At 37.9% G+C, this 10,690-nt stretch overlaps 4 protein-coding genes across 4 annotated transcripts in view; 2 read left to right on the forward strand and 2 right to left on the reverse strand.

The window, feature by feature from the left end:
- Positions 1–5: 5 nt before the first annotated feature.
- Positions 6–1,683, reverse strand: LOC104782147 (thioredoxin-like protein AAED1, chloroplastic). Its single transcript, XM_010506999.3, has 9 exons — positions 1,424–1,683; positions 1,206–1,338; positions 1,056–1,101; positions 895–954; positions 774–810; positions 593–672; positions 410–501; positions 251–311; positions 6–120 (listed from the first exon to the last, which is right to left on the reverse strand). Exons 1-9 carry the CDS (start codon positions 1,602–1,604, stop codon positions 61–63), a joined length of 750 nt encoding a protein of 249 aa, XP_010505301.1. The 5' UTR covers positions 1,605–1,683; the 3' UTR covers positions 6–60.
- A 90-nt stretch (positions 1,684–1,773) lies between these two features.
- On the forward strand, positions 1,774–3,599 carry LOC104782148 (adenylate kinase 1, chloroplastic). Its single transcript, XM_010507001.2, has 4 exons — positions 1,774–2,224; positions 2,538–2,678; positions 2,787–3,059; positions 3,159–3,599. Exons 1-4 carry the CDS (start codon positions 1,799–1,801, stop codon positions 3,300–3,302), a joined length of 984 nt encoding a protein of 327 aa, XP_010505303.2. The 5' UTR covers positions 1,774–1,798; the 3' UTR covers positions 3,303–3,599.
- A 1,281-nt stretch (positions 3,600–4,880) lies between these two features.
- Positions 4,881–7,448, forward strand: LOC104782149 (WRKY transcription factor 44-like). The gene is made up of 5 exons (XM_010507002.3): positions 4,881–5,191; positions 5,545–5,817; positions 5,919–6,035; positions 6,114–6,766; positions 6,851–7,448. Exons 2-5 carry the CDS (start codon positions 5,605–5,607, stop codon positions 7,152–7,154), a joined length of 1,287 nt encoding a protein of 428 aa, XP_010505304.2. The 5' UTR covers positions 4,881–5,191; positions 5,545–5,604; the 3' UTR covers positions 7,155–7,448.
- Positions 7,449–8,189: 741 nt separating this feature from the next.
- Positions 8,190–10,690, reverse strand: part of LOC104782150 (small ribosomal subunit protein uS7z) — a 47,720-nt gene continuing 45,219 nt past the window's right edge. The window contains exons 2-5 of the mRNA XM_010507004.3: positions 9,570–9,790; positions 8,825–9,096; positions 8,509–8,712; positions 8,190–8,406 (exon numbers count right to left, since the gene is read on the reverse strand). Coding sequence (XP_010505306.1) covers positions 8,352–8,406; positions 8,509–8,712; positions 8,825–9,096; positions 9,570–9,662 — 624 coding nt within the window. The 5' untranslated portion in view covers positions 9,663–9,790 and the 3' untranslated portion in view covers positions 8,190–8,351. The remainder of the gene's footprint in view (positions 8,407–8,508; positions 8,713–8,824; positions 9,097–9,569; positions 9,791–10,690) is intronic.

Below are 10,690 nucleotides of genomic sequence, written 5' to 3' on the forward strand. Positions count from 1 at the left end.
TTCTATGGTAAGAAAAAGGATGCCACTTTTTTATTTTATAAACTATGTTTGTGGATTCTTTCAAGCGCAACACGCTTTTAAGATCTCTTGAATAGGTGGGTCATCTCCGGCTTCTTTGTCCTGAAATGTTCCCCAAATAAATAGTTTAGTTACAGTCATGAGCTTGGAAATTGGAGACTCGTCTTACATCAGTATTACATGACACGGTTGTAAAACACAAAATCCACAAAAAGAAGAAGAAGAAGATAACCTTGCGGATGTAAGAGATGTTATCTTTTCCAGGTCCAGCAACTAGGATTCCGCCTTGTTGCCTGCACGAGTTCTCGTGAGAACATTAATCAAACACATTGTTGATAAAGAAACTGGAAAGTTATCCGGAAGGAATGATTCAGACACTCTCTTAACCTACCAGCCGCCCCTTTCTACTGTATCTTTCATAAAGGAGAGTTTCCAGTCTTGGCGGTATCCTTCCATGTAAGACTCTATTATCTTCATAGCAGCCTATAACAATACCACAGCAGCTACTTAGACCACAAAGGCACATAACATTTTGGTTACCTAATAATTATGCTAAGTTAGGAAGTCACTTTACTTTGGGGGTAAATGTCACAGTAACCCCTGAAACAAACTCTAGCGCCTCGTATGATGCGTGGTTTGGATCTGCATAAACCTCTGAGAAACGAAATTGACTGAAAATTAGATGAGTAATTCTCATAAAATGCATTCACCTGTCTTTTTGAGTATCCAAAAGCTAATTGAGAATCAAAACAAACCTCCTTTGAAATTAGTCTGTTCCACAAAAGTATTAGCCTGCATAGATGATGGTTATAAACGTGAGAATCAACAGTTGAAAGCTGCTTACAGTAACTCTATATTCAAAAATATGTTAATTACCTGATCGATACTTCCTGGTCCGATCAGAACAAGAGCCACACCAGATGCATCCATCACATCCTAACACAATCTCAAATGTATCACTCACTCACTCACTCACTCAATGACTTCAATTTTTATAAATGACCAATCTTTTAGAAACCCAAAGATCAAGCTGTTACCTTCTTTTCTGCAAGATAAGCTGCTCGTTTCCGACAGAGCACGCATCTGAAATAAAAACATTAAACAAACCAAATCTTAGATAAGCAATTAAAAAACACCAAATTCATCAAAACCTAAATAAGAAATTCCAAAAAAAGATTAAACCAAACCCAAAATGACGAGCAAATGCAACAACAGCCTTCCTATCTTTCCATAAATCAGAAATCTGAACCTCATTTCCTCTCAAATCCAAGACTTTCACTTTATCTAACAAACCAGCAGTCTCTTTCCCAATCCCAGTTCCTGTTTCGATAAAATCGTTATTAACATAGTAAGAAATATAGAATCTTGACACTCAGTTTCATCTAAACACTTTAATAAAACTCACCTGAAGCGCCAGTAATGGCTGACACAACAACAGCCCTACGCCGTAGAGAGACACTACGAAAGTGAGATTTGACCGAGTAACCAGGAAGTACTGTTCTTAATCCATGAACCACCTTCAGCTTTGGCTGTAGAGTTATGGAATTGATCGCCGACGACGATGGTGACGATAGAGAAACCGCCATTGTTGCTTCCTTGAGAGAGCTGAAGAAAAAAAAAAAAAAAATCTCAATTAAATCGAATTTTCTCAGACCGTTGGTTAATCTCGTGGAGTTGGGTTAGCACACGTGTCCGACGACGTAAGCATGATCAGTTAGAAAAAGTCATATGCCACGTCGGATAAGTTTAGGGCAAAACGGGAAAAGAATCTAAAGAGCATATGCCACGTCGGATATGTTCGTGCGCGTTCTTCTTTAGGGTAAAAAAAAGCTCTCAAATCTCATCTCAAGCTCACACCAAGCCCAAGCCGCTGCTTCTATCTCTCTCTCTCTCTGCATTTTCTATATCTGCAATGGCGAGAATAGTGCGTGTGGCGAGATCCTCCTCCCTCTTTGGTTTCGGTAACAGATTCTACTCCACCGAAGCTAGCCACGCGTCGTCAACTCCTTCGCCGTTTCTTCACGGCGGCGGAGCTCGTAAGGTTGCTGCGAAAGATAGGAATGTTCAGTGGGTGTTTCTTGGGTGTCCTGGTGTTGGAAAAGGTACTTACGCTAGTAGACTTTCGACCCTTCTCGGTGTTCCTCATATCGCTACCGGTGATCTCGTCCGTGAGGCGCTAGCTTCTTCTGGACCTCTCTCCCAAAAGGTGCGACCTTTTTTTTTTTTTTTTGCTTTCTCTTTTCTATTGCTGTGATTGAGTTGTGAGATGAAGATCTCTTCTATGTTCGAATTTGGATCCAAGTAGTCTGAAATTAACATCTTTTCATTGGATCTGAAGAATTTAATATATCTCGTTACAGATCTAGTGACCTAACTCCACTTTAAAGTGTTTCTGATTACATTTGATTAGCATCACAACGGATCTATTTGTATACATTAAAGTCAATGGCTTTGTTTTGTTTCTTTGTATTAGAGCTAAAGAATCACTTGTAATGATCATTTGGATGTTTCTGATGCAGCTATCGGAGATTGTGAACCAGGGGAAATTGGTGTCTGATGAGATTATAGTTGACTTATTGTCCAAGAGACTTGAGGCTGGTGAAGCCAAAGGTGAATCAGGGTTTATTCTTGATGGCTTTCCGAGGACCATGAGACAAGCTGTAAGTTATCATTGGACATTGGTTTTTACATCTTTAAATCATATTGAGCAAGTTTTGATTCTCAATCTCCATCAACGTTTCTAACATTGGATTGTCTTTTTGTTTCAGGAAATACTGGGAGATGTAACTGACATCGATTTGGTGGTGAATTTGAAGCTACCTGAGGAAGTTTTGGTTGAGAAATGCCTTGGGAGGAGAACCTGTAATCAATGTGGTAAAGGTTTTAATATCGCTCACATCAACTTAAAGGGTGAGAATGGAAGACCTGCTATTAGCATGGATCCGCTAATGCCTCCACCTAACTGTATGTCAAAGCTCATCACTCGAGCTGATGATACTGAAGAGGTTGTCAAAGCAAGGCTTCGTATATACAGCGAAACGGTAAGGCCCTTTATTGTTGTTCTGTTTCTAGTGTACGAATGTCTGACTTGATAAATTATTTAAGTGTTGATCAGTGTCTTTCTTTCTATATATATGCAGAGCCAGCCTCTTGAAGAATACTACCGTAACAAGGGAAAGCTAATGGAGTTTGACTTACCTGGAGGCATCCCGGAGTCTTGGCCAAGGCTATTAGAAGCCTTAAGGCTTGATGAGTACGAAGAGAAACAGTCTGCCGTGGCATAGTTCACAATCAAATCTCCCCGGTATTTAAATTCTTTGCATGTGGAAGACATATGCCTCATCAATTTTGTGTTGGAAATAAAAAGTAAGAAAAAGGAACACCTTTAGATTGTTTTTTACCTCAATAGAAATAATCATACACATTATTATCTTTCCACGAGCCCGTGATTTCGGCTCCATGAGAGAAATTTTCTGTATCCAATGATTGTTTGAGCTTGCTAGTTGATAATACAGGATTGTATCAATACATTTACACTACTTGTTATGTGCTTCGTGATCAATCTTTATGCTCTTGTGGTATGTTTTGTTGGCGAATGTGATGATATTGCGGCTGGCCGAGCTGGCTGGTTAACCAGCTCTTGACTGTCCTAGAATTGGCGGTGCGGGATAGAAATGTTCCTTACATCATCGAATCGATACTAATTAGTGGCACTTGTGTATTATATACTCTTTTTACTGTATTAGTGGCACTTGTGTATTATATACTCTTTTTACTTTTATGTGATCTCAAAACCTATCTTACGTTTTTCCGTTTGCTGCCCTTGTGATTCTTCTTCTACTGAACGGTGAAATAAGATTCAATTGAAAGGCTAAACCGGACGTAGCTAGTTGCAACTAAAATCACAGATCCAAACGTATAACTTTGTTCGATTGAATGGCTAAACCGGACATAACCCGTTGTAGCTAAAGGCCAAATCGCAATGACAATCACGTACTTCAATTGCCTTTGACTTTGTAATGCAAGACTTGCTAGCCAGGTTGATGTTCCAGTTGATTAATCAAAGCTGTGATAATTAGTTTTTAGAGTTTAGACACATACCAATCGGTTTAAAACTCTCATTTCACTGTAGGAGTCGAAAACTTGACAAACCAATTATTGTCAAGAACGAAATAATTGTATTAGTTTATAATTTCAAAACTTTGACGAATTGAATTCTAAATTTCCAATAGTAAAAATGACTAATGCAAAACCTTCGAGGAATCACAACAAGAAGATGAAGAAGTCGAGATGAGAGTTAATAGGAGAAGGAGATTTCTCCATAAAACTGAAACTGTGTACAAGTGTGTTTATACATACATTGATTAAGCTTCAACAATCTTCTTAACTAAGAACCTAACTAATTAGTTAGACAATTAATAAATATCAACTCTAATATATCCGTTGAAATGTCCAATATATTGTTGAATATTGCAAGCTAACAAAAGTAAAACAACGATAGGTAGTTTACATAAATATGTTTTTTAAATGATCATTGGGCAGTGGTATTTAATAATATTTTACTTTCAGTTCCATATACAAAGTTACAAACAGTAAGGTTGGTAAAAATACGAAAGGGGGAGAAGAACAACATGACCGTAATAAACCGGATTTAATTTGGTTCGGTTTAGTTTAAGATAAAAAATATAGGTTGGTATGGTTCTGTTCACGTGTTTGCTAGGAACAAAACAAGTTGGCGCGCGTGTCAACAACCAATATAAGACATTTTTTGGTCGCTGTGACTTGTCAACTAAAAAGCGAAACGATGGCGTTTCTATTCTGGCAACGTTTTCCAACTAACTTTCTAAACTCAACTAACGTTCAACGAGTGACGACCATCTTATTCTTTCTCACATCTCTCTCTCTCTTTCCTTTTCATGAGCTTCTTCATCATCAATATAGACTAAACGGACCTTGATCCATCCAAGAATTCCCTAAAGTGACACGTGTATACGTTACAGTGTCGGCCAAAGCTCAACGAACTCTCTCATCGTACGAAGGGTATATGAATATCATATTGCAATCATCGTGTAAACCGGATTCGGATATGCTTCTTGGATCCTAACTCTCTTGAAATAGGGTTTCCTCTCAAATCCTTTTCACAAGTTCAGTTTTTTTTCTTGGCATTCTCACCGTGAGTACTACTTACTACTTCGATTTCTCTCTCTTTTGGCGTTTCTGTTTTTTTTGTTTTGTTATGATTGTAGATTATATGGGCACATGTGTATCATCAAGTTTCTTTTCTTATCTTATTATTTGCAACTATTTTTAAAAGTTTTATAGATCGAGAGATTTTTTTTATGATTGGATTTGGGAATTGATGTTTCTTCAATCACTTTTGTTTGATCTTTGATCTTGCTCCATCTTTTCCTTTCCTAAATTGGGCAAATGAGTTTTGTCTTTTTAGTTATAGATTAACGAGTTGGTCATAACTTAGAATCATGAGAAATATCTCTTACAGAATGTGGAATACATGTTTTTGTTCAGGCTCATAGAAACGGTGCCTTTCTAGGATTTTTTGACTTTGGCACTGGTTAAGGTCGAGTAATGGAGGTGAAGGAGGGTGAAAGAGTGGTAATAGCAAAACCAGTGGCCTCAAGGCCTTCTTCAAGTACAAGCTTCAGGAATTTCACTGAGCTTCTCACTAATTCAGTTACCGTATCTCCTCAATCTAATTGCCATGACATTGTAGACGCTGCTATAAGACCAAAGACTTTGAGGTTCAACCAGCCAGTTGCAGCTTCGGTCTCATGTCCACGGGTATCGATCTCGAGTTGTCTCTTTAATTCTTGGCATTGCTATCTTCTTTCTGAATCTTCTGCATTGTGGTCTTGACTCAACACTCTTTCTGATAATTCTAGGTCGAAGGAAACAGTAATGGAAAGTCTTGTGATGATTCAGATAGCAAAAGCTACGTTGTTTATAAACCGAAAGCAAAGCTTGTCTCCAAAGCAACCGTCTCTGCATTGGCTAATATGGTAAGTAGTTTCCAAAGCTAAAAGATCACTGACTACGGATATTTCCTAGTCGTTTTAACACTCTTTTGTTTTCTTTAGCTTCAGGGGAACATGCAGCAGACTTGGAGACAACCCGAAGCAGTAGCCTATGGGAAGATTGTGAGCCAAACTACATATCGAGCGGGTCCTAATTTAGTCCAGAAAGTTCCATCCTTTACGGAACCAGAGACATCTATTGGGGACAGATCTTCAGTGGATGGATACAACTGGAGGAAATACGGACAGAAGCAAGTTAAAGGGAGTGAGTGTCCGAGGAGTTATTACAAATGCACACATCCCAAATGTCCGGTGAAGAAGAAAGTAGAGAGATCAGTGGAAGGTCAAGTTTCAGAGATTGTGTATCAAGGTGAGCATAATCACTCAAAGCCGTCTTGTCCTCTTCCACGGCGCGCTTCATCAACAACCTCTTCAGGGTTTCCGAAACCACCAAAAGCGGTTGCTTCTGAAGGATCAATGGGACAAGACCCTACCAATAGTCTCTATTCTTCTCTTTGGAGCAATCAAAGCAATGAATCTTCTAAAACAGGAACAGAGAAGATGAATGAGGGTTGTGTTATTACACCATTCGAGTTTGCGGTTCCAAAATCGACAAATTCGAATGCCGGAACTTCGGATACTGGTTGCAGAAGTAGCCAGTGTGATGAAGGAAGCAACGGAGGAGAGCTTGATGATCCAAACAGAAACAAAAGAAGGTAAGACTAGGGCTTGTTTCAAACTCTAGTTTACACGTTTGTGTTGTTAGCATTTCTTGTATTGACTTTGTATTTTGACGACAGGAAGAACGAGAAGCAATCGAGTGAAGCAGGAGTATCGCAAGGCTCGGTGGAATCAGACAGTCTTGAAGATGGATTCAGGTGGAGGAAGTACGGACAAAAAGTGGTGGGAGGCAATGCGTATCCAAGAAGTTATTACAGATGCACGAGTGCTAATTGCAGAGCAAGGAAACATGTTGAGAGAGCGAGTGATGATCCTAGAGCTTTCATTACAACCTACGAGGGTAAACATAATCATCATTTGCTCTTGAACCCTCCAACTTCCTCCTCTACTCTTCCTTTTAACTCTCCACAGCTTTCTAAGTAAGACATTTTGATGCATTCATGCTTTCTCTTTTTTTCTATTTCTTTTTAAGTTAAGAAATAGAAAAAAAGAGAAAGCAAATTGGTATACACAATCACCATTTTCTCTTTTACCCATTTAGCTTCCCACAACTTTCTAAGCAATCCATTTAATCCCATTCATGTATTTTTCTTCGATCTTTATACCACAGTAGTTAATTAATCGTGTGAATCTATTTTTATTTACATTAAGATTGTAAGGATAAGAAGACTGATGTTATTTTAACAAAACCAAAAAAAAAAAAAAAAGAGTTACATTTTAGGTGTCCTCATGATAGAATCAAGAAATTGGTGTTGTAACTTCCTACATGGATGGTGGGTTGATTGGACTCGAGAAATTTGGTTTCAGAGTACCATTTCCTTTTTTCCCTCTCTTTGTTAAACATAATGCACTTTCGACTGATATGCCTCACTTACATTAGTGGTTTATCGAATCCACTAAATCCCCTAACGTTGGTATCGTACTTCTTATCCAAGAAATAAAAGATAAACTCATAAGCTTAATGAGCTATAACCTATCTGCTGCTAGATGAGTATATTTTTGCGGTCTGAACTGAAGGGATACATAAACTAATACTGAGATCATACCTGGTAGATGGGGATTGAAAAGGTCGGCCATGTCTCGATATTAAGAAGCCCCTCTGCGTCACTTGAGTATGATTCGTAACATTCTCATAGTCATGCACGCATATTTAAACATGATTGGCACCATCCAGGAATGTCACATAAATTAGTGTCAGTCTGTCATATGGAATGATTGCCAAACTAGTCAAGCAGCAACACTAAGCAGTGTTTAGTTGGGTCCTTAAAGATTCGAAATATTAGCCGAGTCTCAAAAGATATTTTCTTGGGTTGGAAGTTGGAACACAATTGCACCATCATTTACATTTTCTATTTGAAGAATAGCTGCAAATTGGAAACTATAATTCTTGAAGATGGGTACCATATATCAAACAATCATAATTTATAGAACTTCTAAATCAGAAATATATAGATGAAATAGTTTTAAATATGAAAATGTTTGATTGATCAAGATCCCAAGTCGATTCAAGCGTCAAAACTTCATTAAAGATAGAGAGATCATCTGAAACATATCCAAAGCTAATGGAAACAGCACAAAAACTCTTTGATATAATGCAAACATAAAGGAAAGGACGATCCCTTAACGATTGGCCTTGGCAACCCTCTCAATCTCATCTTTCTTCTTGATGGCATAGCTGCAAGAGAAGAGAAGAGCAGATACTATTATTAGCTTCTAACCGATACAAATGCAAAGACATGAAGAAAGACACAATGTAGATGAGTGTGTATTTATTTACCTGTTGGAAGATCCCTTGCCAGCATTGATGAGTTCATCAGCAAGGCACTCAGCAATTGTCTTGATGTTTCTAAAGGCAGCTTCACGTGCACCAGTGGTGAGCAGGAAGATCGCTTGGTTGACACGTCTTAGAGGAGAGATATCAACAGCCTGTCTCCTAACCACACCAGCAGATCCAATCCTGGTAGCATCCTCACGAGGACCACTGGTTCACACAAAGAAAACAAACATCATGAGAAAAAAAAACGTTCATAGAAGAAGCACGCACGCACGCAAGAAAACAACAGGTTGTTTCGATAGCACAATCTTAAAATTACCTGTTAACAATGGCATCAATGATAATTTGAATCGGGTTGGCGTCAGTCAAGAGGTGGATGATCTCCATAGCATGCTTGACGATCCTAACAGCCATCAACTTCTTACCGTTGTTCCTTCCGTGCATCATGAGAGAGTTTGTAAGCCTCTCAACAATTGGGCATTGAGCCTTTCTGAACCTCTTGACAGAGTATCTTCCAGCAGTGTGGGGAACAAAGGTTGCGTGTTTCGCTGACTGAACACCAATGTAGTCAACAAGACTTATGTCTTTAACCTACACATCCACAGATAACACAGATCGAAACAACAAAATTATCAGCCTCAATCTTTTGCAACACACACACAAACAAAAAACATGACCTTTGAAGTCAATTTAGAGATCCAAACTATAAAAAGCCCTAATATATAATTAAAAAAATAACATCCCAAGAGCCAAATAAGTGTTATTAGCTATAGCGAAACAATTTGAACTAACTCAAACAATGAAGCCAATGTAAAGTACTCATATCAGAGCAGAGCAATCATTTCAATTTCTAGCACATTTCAAGAGATAAGATTCATTAACAAGGCTAGATTACAGCTAAATCTAGATTATAGAAAAAACTGCAAACGAGTAGATCGATTGGAACAGAACCAAAAGAGTAGCAGCACAATCTACGAGTTGTTGTTACACACACTCTACAGAGTTTAAAGAGAGAGAGAGAGAGAGAGAGAGAGAGAGAGAGAGAGAGAGATGAGGAAAATTACATCAAGATCATCAAAGCTCCAACGGTTGAAGAGCTTGACCTCGTTGGTAAGCTGTTGTTGAATCTCAGTGTCGATTTCTACGGCGGCGGCCATGACTGGGAGTGAGGATGGAGAAGGAGGAGAGAAGTAGGGATCTTTTTAAGCCGCGGCTTGAAGAAGAAGAGGAAGCTCCGCACACTAATGAAGAAACCCTAGAAACGAGTGAGGTAGGAAGTAATGTTCTGTTTATAAAATGGGTTTTATTGGGCCTTGATGTGTTATAATATTGGGCTATTGGGCTTTGTCTTACTTAAGCTTTTTTTTTACCTACAGATTTAGATTAGAAGATTAGTTTTGATGCTAAGTTAGATGGAGATGTTAAGCCTAACTAAAATATATAAATATAAATGTTTATATATATATATATATATCTATAAGAATAGAAATCTGGAATGTCAAAATAGAATTGTGTTAAGATTCCGACTAGTTTAGGTTTATCTAATTATACTACAGTTTAAAAGCTCCTTTTTGCTAATTTAATCCTGGACAGTTTTATTCTTAATCATCCATCATCATAACGTTGGATTGAATAAGTTCTCAAAATGTCCACCTACCTGATTTATTAAGTAAAAAAAAAATACTATTATTCTTAGATACGAACAATACATTCTTCTTCTTTTTAATGATGACCATCCATACAAAGTATCATCATCTTTTGCTTTGTCTCACCATCCATCATATCTTATTAGCACTAAAACGCAAAAGATGATGATACTTTGCTAATAAGATATGATGGATGGTGAACCCTCCAATATATCTTTATTACTATCGAGAGCAAAAAAAACGCATCAATTAAGCCATATATATTGGCTTTGACGTGCGTCTTTAGTGACTTTTAATTATTACAAAGGAGCGTATAATTAGCGGCAAGCCAATAAGCATGAGGTTTATGATACTGCCTAACTATTAACTTTTAACTGTAAAACTTGTTTTATTTTGTCAAATCCGTGCGCCCACTCACAGAGACTAGCTAGCTGAGAAAGACACTTTGATAGTTCTCTTTTTTTTTTTTCCTATAGAGTCAACAAATACTGTCTATCCAAAGGAAACTAGAATTTGATAACAATTACAAAAGAAACACA

Source organism: Camelina sativa, chromosome 4 (genome assembly GCF_030686135.1).
Source record: "Camelina sativa cultivar CO46 ecotype springtype chromosome 4, ASM3068613v1".
Taxonomy (NCBI): Eukaryota; Viridiplantae; Streptophyta; class Magnoliopsida; order Brassicales; family Brassicaceae; genus Camelina; species Camelina sativa.

What these genes read in the sequence shown, in the direction of transcription:
- LOC104782147 (XM_010506999.3), bottom strand. Translation starts at nt 1,604, where the DNA reads ATGGCGGTTTCTCTATCGTCACCATCGTCGTCGGCGATCAATTCCATA. An exon ending in CTTATCTTGCAGAAAAGAAG is followed by an intron (nt 955 to 1,055) that starts GTAACAGCTTGA and finishes AGATTGTGTTAG; the next exon opens with GATGTGATGGATGCATCTGG. An exon ending in CTGTGACATTTACCCCCAAA is followed by an intron (nt 502 to 592) that starts GTAAAGTGACTT and finishes GTATTGTTATAG; the next exon opens with GCTGCTATGAAGATAATAGA.
- LOC104782148 (XM_010507001.2), top strand. Translation starts at nt 1,799, where the DNA reads ATGCCACGTCGGATATGTTCGTGCGCGTTCTTCTTTAGGGTAAAAAAA. An exon ending in CTGGACCTCTCTCCCAAAAG is followed by an intron (nt 2,225 to 2,537) that starts GTGCGACCTTTT and finishes TTTCTGATGCAG; the next exon opens with CTATCGGAGATTGTGAACCA. An exon ending in TTCGTATATACAGCGAAACG is followed by an intron (nt 3,060 to 3,158) that starts GTAAGGCCCTTT and finishes ATATATATGCAG; the next exon opens with AGCCAGCCTCTTGAAGAATA.
- LOC104782149 (XM_010507002.3), top strand. Translation starts at nt 5,605, where the DNA reads ATGGAGGTGAAGGAGGGTGAAAGAGTGGTAATAGCAAAACCAGTGGCC. An exon ending in CTTCGGTCTCATGTCCACGG is followed by an intron (nt 5,818 to 5,918) that starts GTATCGATCTCG and finishes TGATAATTCTAG; the next exon opens with GTCGAAGGAAACAGTAATGG. An exon ending in CCAAACAGAAACAAAAGAAG is followed by an intron (nt 6,767 to 6,850) that starts GTAAGACTAGGG and finishes TTTTGACGACAG; the next exon opens with GAAGAACGAGAAGCAATCGA.